Here is a 12,105-nt window from a genome sequence, read left to right as displayed (position 1 = left end):
AAAAAAATTGGACAAGAGATAGAGCTTCCTGGTATCTTAGAATTCAGTACTTTTCGGCCCCTACCTGTTCTTTCTTATTGGTTTATTCTCTGTCATAAGTGTAGGCTCAGAAATTATAAACGATAATGATTCTGTCTGAAAATTTATGAAGATAAAGCTAGAGTAAGCCTAAATTGGGTGGGTTTGTGCCTAGGTTTCCCACCTGACACCTGAATAATTAAAATGTCTTGTTAGTAATTTTGCCTTTTGCATTTTGAAATGCTTTATTCAGTGTAGAGACTGGCTATTTAGTTGTTTCCCAATACCTGTTTGTTTCATTATTCACTTGCATATCCTGATCAATTTAACATCTGCAATATGATTCTTAGGTGTTAAATTGATAGGCATTTTTAAAAAATCTTATGTAGAATAGATAGATATACAATAGTCTAAATTCAGATACATGTATAAAAATTCCCAGTTAAGTTACCTATGTACCTGAGGGTAGACTCTGGCTTCCAATTAACTTAATTTAGGCTTTGTTAATTGCAGGATTGTTGTTGGTTTTTTATTATACTTTGAATATAAAGCCAAGTGACTCCGGCCCAGATCATAAGAAACCTGGCACTTCGTTATCCTTGCAAGACAGAAAAAGATGCTGTCAGATGACCCAGAAAAATCCTGAATAAAAACATTCAACATTTATTAAAAGAATGGTGGCTGAGGAATTCCTCTTACAGGATTCAGACTTCAGGATATAAAAAAAATTAGAGGCAAAGTTGTGGAATAACCTTCAGGCTAATGCATATACCAGAGTGATGTAGAAAAAAGATTATTATTGAGCAGCCAAAAACTGAGTTTAAAGAATTCAATTTGAAATGTGAATACATCTCATATATGCATCTTCATGTATAGGAAAGGAAGTATCTGGGCTCTTATTGTCTTGGTAAAGACCAAAAAATAATGAGCATCCAAAGGAAACTCAAATAGGTCCTAAACTTGGTGCCATGCTAAGATTATATTGATTCCACATTCGTTGTAGTCAGAGATGCCAAGCCAGCAGAGAATCTCTATGTGAGAATTAGAAGAATTGGTGAGTATAGAACCTAAATAACAAAAGTTGAAAACTGCTGCCACAGTTTCATTATGCAAAGAAATTGCAGTCATGGGTGGACCTGAGGCTTACATTTTTCAGCTTTGGCTTTAATCACGAAACATGGCGGCCAACCTTAGCCGACATACACACACACATATGAAAGGGAAAATATATGCCCTAGAATGAAAGACTACTGCCCCATGCATTTAAAAAGATATTTTAGCTTGGCTATAATCACAGAGCTACAGACTGACTGTTATACTTTGTATTTGAGATGAGCATCTGAGTCTAGGGCATTTGGACACAATTTGGTCATTAATACCAATGGAAGATAAGTATCTTCATCCCTCAGACAATTTTATCTTTTTAAAAATTATTCTAGGTTTTCTCTTATCTCTCCACTCTCCTTTTTTGGGATTTTAGAACATGGCCTGTCTTAAAGGGCTCACCTTTTCTGCAGTGGGACTGACAGATTTGCTGCGCCTCTGGGCAAGGGGTGATGGTGGTTCTATGCCCCTGGAAGGGGAGGGGCTGAGGCTAGCTTTTCCCAGGCAGGCTCAAGAGATGCCTAGAGTGGACTGTGCCTATCCCAGGTAGCCCTCAGCACGCTGCATGGGGCTCCAGCAGCTACTTCAAGGGCCTAAAGCTCTAGCCACTGATGCTGCCTCACTAGCAGTGGCGGGGAGCTACTGGCTCTATTGAATTGCCAGGGCACTGGGGCAGAGGCCTCCTTTAATGCCCCCATCAGCAGGCCTACTTTTCTGACACAGTGTAGGATTAGACAATTATACAGCCAGAGAAAGGAAAAGGGTGAATCATATCTCAAAAAATAATACTTGTGACTGTAAACCTTTTCTGGAAGTACTGTCTCTTCATACGTATTTGTACAGTTGAGACCCTGATGCTCTCTGAGGACATTTGGGTATCATTATAATACAAATGGGAATAATAATTATTTGTTTTCAGCACCAATGACTTTCCTCCTTTTTTTGTTTCTTTCATTTTACTTTAGACTAGCTCTGACTAAAAATATCTTAAGACCAGATAATTTCCAACTCCATCCCTCTTTGCACCAAATTACCTCACAAAACCTGGACTCTCTTGCACAGCAACATCCATGGTCTGGCAGGACCACGGAAGTTCCTGAACGAGACAGGCCGAGGGCAGGAAAGCCAGCAACTGAGAACCCCGCGCATAGCAAGGCTCGTGGCAGTAGCAAGGCCACCAGGGCCTGATGAAATGCATCCTAGAATACTCAAGGAGCTGATAGAGGAGGTATCTGAGCCTCTAGCTATCATCTTTGGAAAATCATGGGAGACAGGAGAGATTCCAGAGGACTGGAAAAGGGCAAATATAGTGCCCATCTATAAAAAGGAAAATAAGAACAACCCAGAAAACTACAGACCAGTTAGTTTAACATCTGTAAACACTTGGAAAGTGGCAAGGTGATAGGGAACAGCCAGCATGGATCTGTAAAGAACAAATCATGTCAAACCAATCTGATAGCTTTCTTTAGTAGGATAACGAGTCTTGTGGATAAGGGAGAAGCGGTGGATGTGGTATACTTAGACTTTAGTAAGGCATTTGATACGGTCTCGCATGATGTTCTTATCAATAAACTAGGTAAATACAACTTAGATCGGGCTACTATAAGTTGGGTGCATAACTGGCTGGATAACCATACTCAGAGAGTAGTTATTAATGGTTCACAATCCTGCTGGAAAGGCATAACAAGTGGGGTTCTGCAGGGGTCTGTTTTGGGACCGGCTCTGTTCAATATCTTCATCAATGATTTAGATATTGGCATAGAAAGTACGCTTACTAAATTTGTAGATAATACCAAGCTGGGAGGGGTTGTGACTAATCTGGAGGATAGGGTCACAATTCAAAATGACCTGGACAAATTGGAGAAATGGTCTGAGGTAAATAGGATGAAGTTTAATAAAGACAAATGAAAAGTGCTCCACGTAGGAAGGAACAATCAGTTTCATACATTCAGAATGGGAAGCGACTGTCTGGGAAGGAGTATTGCAGAAAGGGATCTAGGGATCATAGTGGACCACAAGCTGAATAAGAGTCAGCAGTGTGATGCTGTTCCAAAGAAAGCAAACATGATTCTGGGATGCATTAACAAGTGTGTTGTGAGCAAGACACGAGAAGTCATTCTTACGCTCTACTCTGCGCTGATTAGGCCTCAATTGGAGTATTGTGTTCAGTTCTGGGCACTGCATTTCAAGAAAGATGTGGAAAAATTGGAGAGGGTCCAGAGAAGAGCAACAAGAATGATGAAAGATCTATAGAACATGGCCTATGAGGGAAGGCTGAAGGAATTGGGTTTGTTTAGTTTAGAAAAGAGAAGATTGAAGGGGGACATGATAGCCATTTTCAGATATCTAAAAGGGTGACATAAGGAGGAGGGAGAAAACTTCTTCATCTTGGCCTCTGGGGATAGGACAAGAAGCAATGGGCTTAAACTGCAGCAAGGGAGGTTTAGGTTGGACATTAGGAAAAAGTTCCTAACTGTCAGGGTAGTCAAACACTGGAATACATTGCTCAGGGAGGTTGTGGAATCTCCTTCTGTGGAGATATTTAAGAATAGGTTAGATAAATGTCTATTAGGGATGGTCTAGACAGTATTTGGTCCTGCCATGAGGGCAGGGAACTGGACTCGATGACCTCTCGAGGTCCCTTCCAGTCCTAGTATTCTATGATTCTATGACTGGTCAGATCCAGTGCCACATCCCGCCCAACTAGTATGGTAGATTTGTGGCTATGCAGGAGCCCCTTCACCAGTTTTAGATTGGAGGAGGAGATTTTATTTCCTATATCCGCTGGCTGCTCATCTCATTATTGTCACTCTATGGGTGCAATGCATGTGCAGCACATTCAGAATCAAGTCAAAGTGCAGACACTTTGTTACATTACGTAGCTGAGTGTGATGGTCAATGGCATGTTATAAGTCTGGTGGATTAGCGTGATTTAAGCACCTAAATACAGAACTGGATATCCTCAAAGCACTTGTTTGAATATAGTGCTTCCCAACTTCTCTAAGGACAGGGTTGTACTAACAGCTGTTTGAGATGATTAGTACTCTCATTCCATCAGACCAAGATATCTCCCCCCCCCCCAAAAAAAAGCATGTGACAGATTTGGTAAAAATTCAGGAAAGGATACTGTCACAACCACTTACTCATTTATTTAAAATATAAATATAGTTTCAAAATCTGGTGATAAAATTATTAAACCAATTTGTTGTAAATAACTAGACACCAAAAACTGGATGTTTTGATCACACATATCTGAAAGGTGGAGGCACAAACAATATGTTAGACTGAATTCAGAATTTCCCTGCCTGTTTTTTGCTCATAACCATAATATTATAGTATTGTTTTGTGACTTTATTTATTTCTTAAGGGGAAAAAAGGGTGCTAGGGTTTCTTGTCTTTGTGTCACTTCTTTGTATCTTGCTACATTCTACTCAGTTTCTCATAAACACTGCAGTTTCTGCTTTGATATTGCAATATGATTGTCACCAGTGAAATTGTTTTACTCATTTTCTATGGCACTAGCAGCATAGAGTTGCAGCATTACCACTTTTATTCATTTTGATATTAGGCCCTCAGGAACAATTTTTCATATTGAATTAGATTAATGTCTAATGAATTAATTTTAAAGGCTGTGTACTGGAATTTCTTAGGAAATAGGAATAAATGTAACAAACAAAAAATTCTGCAATTTAAATTTGACTCTGTTTTCCAGATAGTTTTCTGAAAATATGCAGCATTTCTTCCCACTTCAGAGTTGCACTTATATCTATAACACCTTTATTCTTACCCATGTGGGCTTCTTAGGGTATGTGTACACTACAGAGAAGAACTAAGCTGCCACTGTCGATTTTTCAAAGTTCAAATTATTGGTCCAGTGAAGATATGCTAATTTGAACTGAGAAGGGTGCTCCCATCGATGTAGGTAACCCAGCTTCTACGAGGAGTAGAGGAAGTCAAAGGGAGAATGTGCTTCCTGCAGTGTGGACAGCACCAAAAGTTGAGTCAAGCTACTTCAACTTCAGCTATGCAATTAACATAGCTGAAATTGCATATCTTAATTTTACCTTATCCCATAGTGTAGACATACCACTAGAGTTTAAAAAGTTCTGAGTAGTAGTCCATACCTTCCAGCTTCCTGCAGCCAAGTTCTGCAGTGCACCTGCCGCTCCTTCCAATGTGTCTGGATTTGAGCACTCAGAGAGAAGTGTGAGGTAGGGTTTGACTATTGAAGGGTGCCACAGCATCTGGATTCCTTTTGGTGGTTCTGCACAGTCCGGGAGAGGTCCTACTCCATCCCACTGTTGGAAAGGAGAAACCAAATGTGACAAAGCATGTCAATCTCACACTCTTTATATAATCTTTATAAAATAGCTTTTTATTGTTCTATGTAGCTAGCATGATGAGAGCAAAGAGCTTTCAATGCAGAATTATTTTTTCAGGGGAATGAATATCTATTGGGACACACATGTATCAACAGACCTTAATAATTCCCTTAACAACTTGAATAACAAAATTTTATTTTTATATTTGGCATGATCCTTTGTGCCCTTTCTTTCCAGTGGGAATCACATTCAAAAAAATAAATTACATGGGGCATATACTCGCCACCACTGATAGGGAAGGAGAGTAAAGGTGACTAAGAAATAGCTTTCCTATACCAAACAGCTACTTCTAGCCTCTTTGTGGCACTTAAACTGGTACTCAGTTCTAGCTATTCTGAACAGTCACTGATTTATTTCATGAAATCTACCCACCAAAAAACTTTCTTCACTAACACAGAATTCTGCCTCCAAAATTACCCACCCTGTTGTCTCAGGTGGGCAACATGCAGTATGGGGCTTAAGGACTGATCTCAAAAGCTATCAGGAGTAGACGTGTGAGCTTTAGTCCAATGGAAAGAGGAGATTTCCTTTTTCCATTCCAACCTACAGGAGTCACATCTAAAAAGTCCTAAGATATGGGACTTAAATGTCAAAACATTTTTATGCACAACAAAGGTATTTTAGGTCATTCTAAAGGTATTTGTAAATGCAGTACTTATATGTTTTTCTGACTGTGCATTATATAGGCAGCAGAATACAAAAAGAGAATATCAGTAACACTTCAAAATATTTTCAGAATCATTTCTAATACAGAATGTGTGATGATCTGCTTAAGCTGAAACAAAGACAAACTAGCAACAAGCCAGCATTTGGCAGAAATAATTTTGCCTTCATCCCCACTGCCTCTGTCAGCCTGCCCTGATCCCAGTCATTCAACGGCAGTAGAAGTGGTTGTAACAGGCTGTGGCCTTGCACCCTGTTAGAGTTAATTCTTTCTCTCCCTGTGAGGAAAGAGGAGAGGAAAGTAGTAGCAGCTTTAGATCCCTCAAACTCACAAGGGGCATGGCATGCACGTTCTCATCACTCCATGGCCCAGCAATTACACACCCCAGTTAGCAGGTGAGCATTAGTCCAAAGACTCAGCAGGTGTGAATTGACATGGATCTGTTGACTTCAATGATGCTATGCCAATGTAACGCACTGGTTATTATGTTTTGCAAATAAAAAAATAGAAATACAAAGTTAGCTAGTCTTTCAACAATGCAGATGAAGAGCCCTGTGTGGATACAACATTTGTATCTGCATCCGCATCTATATTTGCAAAAACTGAGCCATAGATATCAGATCAGGCATCTGTGGATGCAGATACTGGTGAATACAAAGCAGATATATGCAAATTCGCAGGGTTCTAGATACAAAATGTGTGTCCACATCTGCATCCATAGCCTCAAAATGAACTGCAGATATCTGCATCCAAGTAAAGCAGATAACTGTGGATTTGCAGGGCTCTAATTATGTGAGAGCAGTTGCTAGAATATATAACTCATTGGACAAAAAAGACAATATATAATCAATGGAAAAGCAGTCTCCGGAGGCACTTTCAAATGCCTAGAAACAGTAGCAAAAATCACCTCCTAAAAGGGTTGAAGTTAAACCCTGCTGAATTTAGTCACCATGAAAGGGAGCATGATGTGCTTATGAAATCATCTTGTTAAAATTCTGCTTTCAAACTAAAGAAAAGATTGGTTGACTTTCCTGCTGGTAAGAGAATTCAATCCCCCTCTTTGAGCACAATAATCAGCCCTTCCAGAAATTACTTCAAGAAGGCTCATAAAAATTCTTATAAAAAACTACTTTCTTCCCCTTAGGAACTACAATAAACTGACTGGAGTTTTAGGGATTTGAGGGGGGAAAGATAGGAAATTCCTTTTATGAAGTGCCCAATTCTGTGTTTGAACCATTGGCGTAAGTTCATTTGCTTTAATAGAGTTACTCCTGATTTACATCGGTACAAATATAATCCAAATTCAGGTTAAGGTCTTCACCTCTTCCCTTCTGATCCCATTTCAAGTTACACACCTTGAACACTGCTATCCAATGATATACTGGGGTTTTATTATATTTCTCAGGAACAAAATATAATGCAGGAAATATATTAGCTGTGGTGTAGACAAGGGATGGGCAAAGTTCGGCCTGCCTAGCATTTCTACCTGGCCTGCTCTCCTGATTAGCAGAGTGTACAGGTAGTATGTGTTCAGCTGTCCTTCCTCTCCCTCCCTGTTCTATCCTGCAGCTGAACTGCTTCCAGGATCTTCCTCTAGGTAGCTGTGTGGCAGGAAGGGAAGAGGAGAGTGCTGAAGTCAGGGTGTCCCCCTGCCCCTGTACCTCACCTCTGCAGAGCAGGGGTCAGGGAGAGCAAGTCACACAGTGGAGCTGCTCCAGTCTGAAGTACGGCGAATGACTGAGATGAGTGCCCTGTCTTAAGAGGAAGTGCACTTGTTTCTAAGATTTCTGCAGCAGCCTGCTCGCACTCGCTCTCTCTCTCTCACAGACATGTGCACACACAAACACACACACACATACTCACTCTCTCAAGGAAGGAGGGAGAAAACAGAGCAGGGTAGAGTTCACTGTCTTAAAGAGACAGCGGACGATGAAGGTAAGGCTGGGGTAGCCTCCATCCCCACCTCTACTGCTGAGGCCCCACTCCCCATCTCGGAGGCTAGGCAGAGAGCTATGTGCACCTACCAGCACCACAGGAGGGGAGGAGAGCAGGTGGGTGCATGTGCCCCAGCATCTCCAGCCTGGACCACCATTATGCAGTGGCCCCCCTCTCGAGGTTGGAACCCCTGGATTTCATTTTTGAGGTCTGCTGAAAGCTGCATGATCTGATTCCAGAGGCCATTCTTAAATGCAGCAGAGTTTGAGCTGCTTGCAGCTTTGCCTTTGGGGCAGGGAGTTTGTCATAAAAAGAGAGGCAGATGATTAAGAATAACAAAATGCTGGGCACTCCAGTAATTGAAGGATGATTAGATCATCATGAAAACATTGCTGAGTACTCCATTTAAAAAAGAGGGATAAAGAGTAGGAATAAGTGTTGTGCTGCTGGGATTTGCATTTGGATTACTGCGTTAAATTTACAGATGTTCTTAAAAAGGGGTGAACAGGCACTAATCCAAAGTTGACTGCAAAGAACTACAAAGGGATTTCACAAAACTGGGTAATTCGGCAATACAAGGGCAGATGGAATTCAGTGTTGATAAGTACAAAGTAATGCACAAGGAAAAATCCCATCCTAACCATAGGTACAAAATAGCTGTTACCACTCAAGAAAGAGATTTTGGAATCCTTGTGGATAGTTCCTTGAAAACATCTGTTCAAAGTGTAGTGGCAGCCTAAAAACTGAAACAGCTAACAGAATATTGGGAAGCATTAGGAAAAGAATAGATAATTAAATGAAATACCATGTTGCCTTTACATAAAGTCATTGTATGCCAACATCTTGAATACTATCTGCAGATCTGGTCACCTCATCTAAAAAAAGATGTTTTGTATTTGGAAAAGGTACAGAAAGGGCAATAGAAATTATTAGGTGTGAGAAACAACTTCTATATGAGGAGAGATTAAAAAATTGGGACTTTTCAGCTTGGAAAAGAAATGACTAAAGGGTGGGGGGATAGGTTAGATGTCTAGAAAATCATGAATGGTGTGGAAAAATAGAATAAGGAAATGTTATTTATTCTTTCACTAACATAACACAAGAAGCTAACTCAAATTTATAGGCAGCAGATTTAAAACAAACAAAATACACTATTTTTTTCACAATCAACTTGTGGAACTCTTTGCCAGGAGATGTTGGAAAGGACCAAACTTTAACAGGGTTCCAATAAGAACAAAAGTTCAAGAGGGATAGGTCCATCAATGGCTACTAGCCAGAATGGGCAGGGATGGTGCTCCTAGCTTCTGTTTGCCAGAAGCTGGGAATGGGCGACAGGGGGTGGATCATGATGATTGCCTCTTCTGTTTGTTCCTTCCAAAGCACTAGGAATTGGCCACTGTTGGAAGACAGGATACAGGGATAGAAGACCTTTGGTCTGACCCAGTATGGCCATTCTGATTTTCTTATATAGAGCTGAAATGTATCTTCCCCTTTGTTGTAATCCACTAGGCCCCACTCCTCTTTCAGAGCTGAGATAGAGCCAAAGAGTCCTGACGGTGTCCATCTCTCCACAGAGTTAGTAAGAAAGGAAGAATATACAATATGAATTTTAAGGCTAACCAGTGTCCCTTAAGCGACTTGCCATGAGATGTCAGAATATGTTAGTGTTAGAGCTAAGTAGGTCTAATATTTATTTAATTTTCTTTCTTTTATATAGGAGTTAGATACAGGACTCCTGTCGACTAGCTGCTAAGTTGTCTGCCAAAAAAAGTACAGTTTTCCAGTACCTTGGTAGCCCCTGGATAGAGATGATTGTGTGTGTGGGGGAGAGGGGACGGAGGGGAAGGGAGGGAGGATAGGGTTGGTTTCCCCTCTCCATTTGGTGCTTGGGTTGTACTAAGTATGCTCAGTAACATTGTTGAAGCCTCTGTCCTCAGTCCACCCCCCCCCCCCATGCTCTCACTCTTTTCTCTCCCCCCATCATGGCATGCACAGGTCAGCTCCCTCCACCAAAATCTAAAATGGTGCCCCTGGGCAGGCAGCACGTGGCTCCAGCCTCCCTGGCCAGGACCACTGGGGGCATTAACGCTACACCCTCAGGATGCCTACAGCAGGTGTTCAGGGGGCAGAATGTGATTGGGGCCAGGCTAGCAGTTTGGGAAGTCTGTGCCTTCCCCGTCTATTGGTGTTTCTCAGAAATTTACCAAGCAGCAGCCAGCACACATACTCTCTGTCACACACCCACACACTTGGGGTATGTCTACACTGCCACCCTGGTTCGAACTAGGGTGGCTAATGTAGGCATTCGAACTTGCAAATGAAGCCTGGGATTTAAATATCCCGGACTTCATTTGCATATTCCACCATTTTTAAATGCCCCATAGTCCAGACTAACTGCCTGCGGCTACACACGGCACGGACTAGATAGTTCGAATTAAAGCTCCTAATTCGAACTACCATTAAACCTCCTTGCAGGATGTTAAATCTCCTTGAGGTTTCGAATTACCATTAAACCTCAGACAGTAGCAGCGGCACAGGAGCCAGCAAACAGAGCTGTAAACAGGGAAGTTTGAGTGGGAATTCTGTTGGAGGAGAAGTTTGTATTTGGTTTTGTATTTGTATTGTTTGTATGTATAGAGGCTTGTAGGGGCGGAGTGCTGGGAGAGAAGCTGAGCCCTGATTAGGGGGTGGGGCTTCACTGATTAGGGGTCCTATAAAGGTAGCCTTCTAGTCAGGCAGCAGCACAGACAGCAGCAGCGGCACAAGAGCCAGCAAACAGAGCGGTATACAGGGGAGTTTGAGTGGGAGTTTGTAAGGGGAGTAGTTTGGATTGTGGGACTCGTTTAGGGTTTGTTTTTTGCCATGGGGGGTGTTTTGGTTTGTTTTTGTGTTTGCCAGACTAACAGGATTTAGGTGAGAAGGCTGATTAACACAGTGATAGCAGTGGCTATGACCCAAGCAGTGGAAGATACAATGGCTACGTCTACACTGGCCCCTCTTCCGGAAGGGGCATGTAAATTTCACGAGTCGTCGTAGGGAAATCCGCGGGGGATTTAAATATCCCCCGCGGCATTTAAATAAAAATGTCCGCCGCTTTTTTCCGGCTTTTAAAAAAGCCGGAAAAGAGCGTCTACACTGGCCCCGATCCTCCGGAAAAAGTGCCCTTTTCCGGAGGGTCTTATTCCTTCTTATTTCAGTAGGAATAAGACCCTCCGGAAAAGGGCACTTTTTCCGGAGGATCGGGGCCAGTCTAGACGCTCTTTTCCGGCTTTTTTAAAAGCCGGAAAAAAGCGGCGGACATTTTTATTTAAATGCCGCGGGGGATATTTAAATCCCCCGCGGATTTCCCTACGACGACTCGTGAAATTTACATGCCCCTTCCGGAAGAGGGGCCAGTGTAGACGTAGCCAATGAGAATGAGTGGATGTGGCAGCTGTGGTATGTATATGATTCTGGAGGGGGTACCTGAAAGGAGTTTTGTTTGCATGAAGTGCCGCCTAATAGAACTGATGGAAGAAAAGATCCGAGGATTGGAGATGCAGGTGGAAACTCTGGTCGAGTTTAGAAGGGGGTTCAAGCAGATGATGGAGCAAAGGCATGAGGTGGCTGAAGGGGAAAGCTTAGACATGCAGACTGAAGCAGGAAAAAAGGCCTCTGAGGGGGGACTGCTGGGCGAAGAAAATGGACAGTGGAAGCATGTGACTATGAGAACCAGGCAGAGGAAAAGATGGGCCAGTGAAGGAGAAATAGAGCTCAAGAACAGGTATGCGGAGTTGGAGAATGGAGAAGAGATATAGCAGGTGGCCACTGAAAGTGTAAAGGCAAGGAAGAAGAGAAGAGTGGCTAGTCTCATTCATAAAGGGGAGGAGTCGATGGAGACAACACCAATAATGAGCACCAGAAGGACACAGGATGGGTTGAAGAAGATTACAAGGGAAGATAGGAATGGAAAGAACTTACAGCCAGAGGAAACAAGGGATAGACCACAGAATCGCTCTGTCA

General features: G+C 42.1%; 1 protein-coding gene across 4 annotated transcripts in view; it reads right to left on the bottom strand.

The window, feature by feature from the left end:
- CTNND2 (catenin delta 2) overlaps window positions 1-12,105 on the bottom strand; it is a 1,059,017-nt gene that overhangs the window by 125,997 nt on the left and 920,915 nt on the right. For all 4 annotated transcript variants that reach the window (XM_006120137.5, XM_006120139.5, XM_075921467.2 and 1 more), the window contains one exon: window positions 5,247-5,420. In XM_006120137.5, coding sequence (XP_006120199.1) covers window positions 5,247-5,420 — 174 coding nt within the window. The remainder of the gene's footprint in view (window positions 1-5,246; window positions 5,421-12,105) is intronic.

The sequence above is a fragment of the Pelodiscus sinensis genome, chromosome 2 (genome assembly GCF_052426305.1).
Source record: "Pelodiscus sinensis isolate ZL-2025 chromosome 2, ASM5242630v1, whole genome shotgun sequence".
NCBI lineage: Eukaryota > Metazoa > Chordata > Testudines > Trionychidae > Pelodiscus > Pelodiscus sinensis.
The sequence above is the reverse complement of the archived record's forward strand: the minus strand, read 5'-3'. Positions and strand labels throughout refer to the sequence as shown.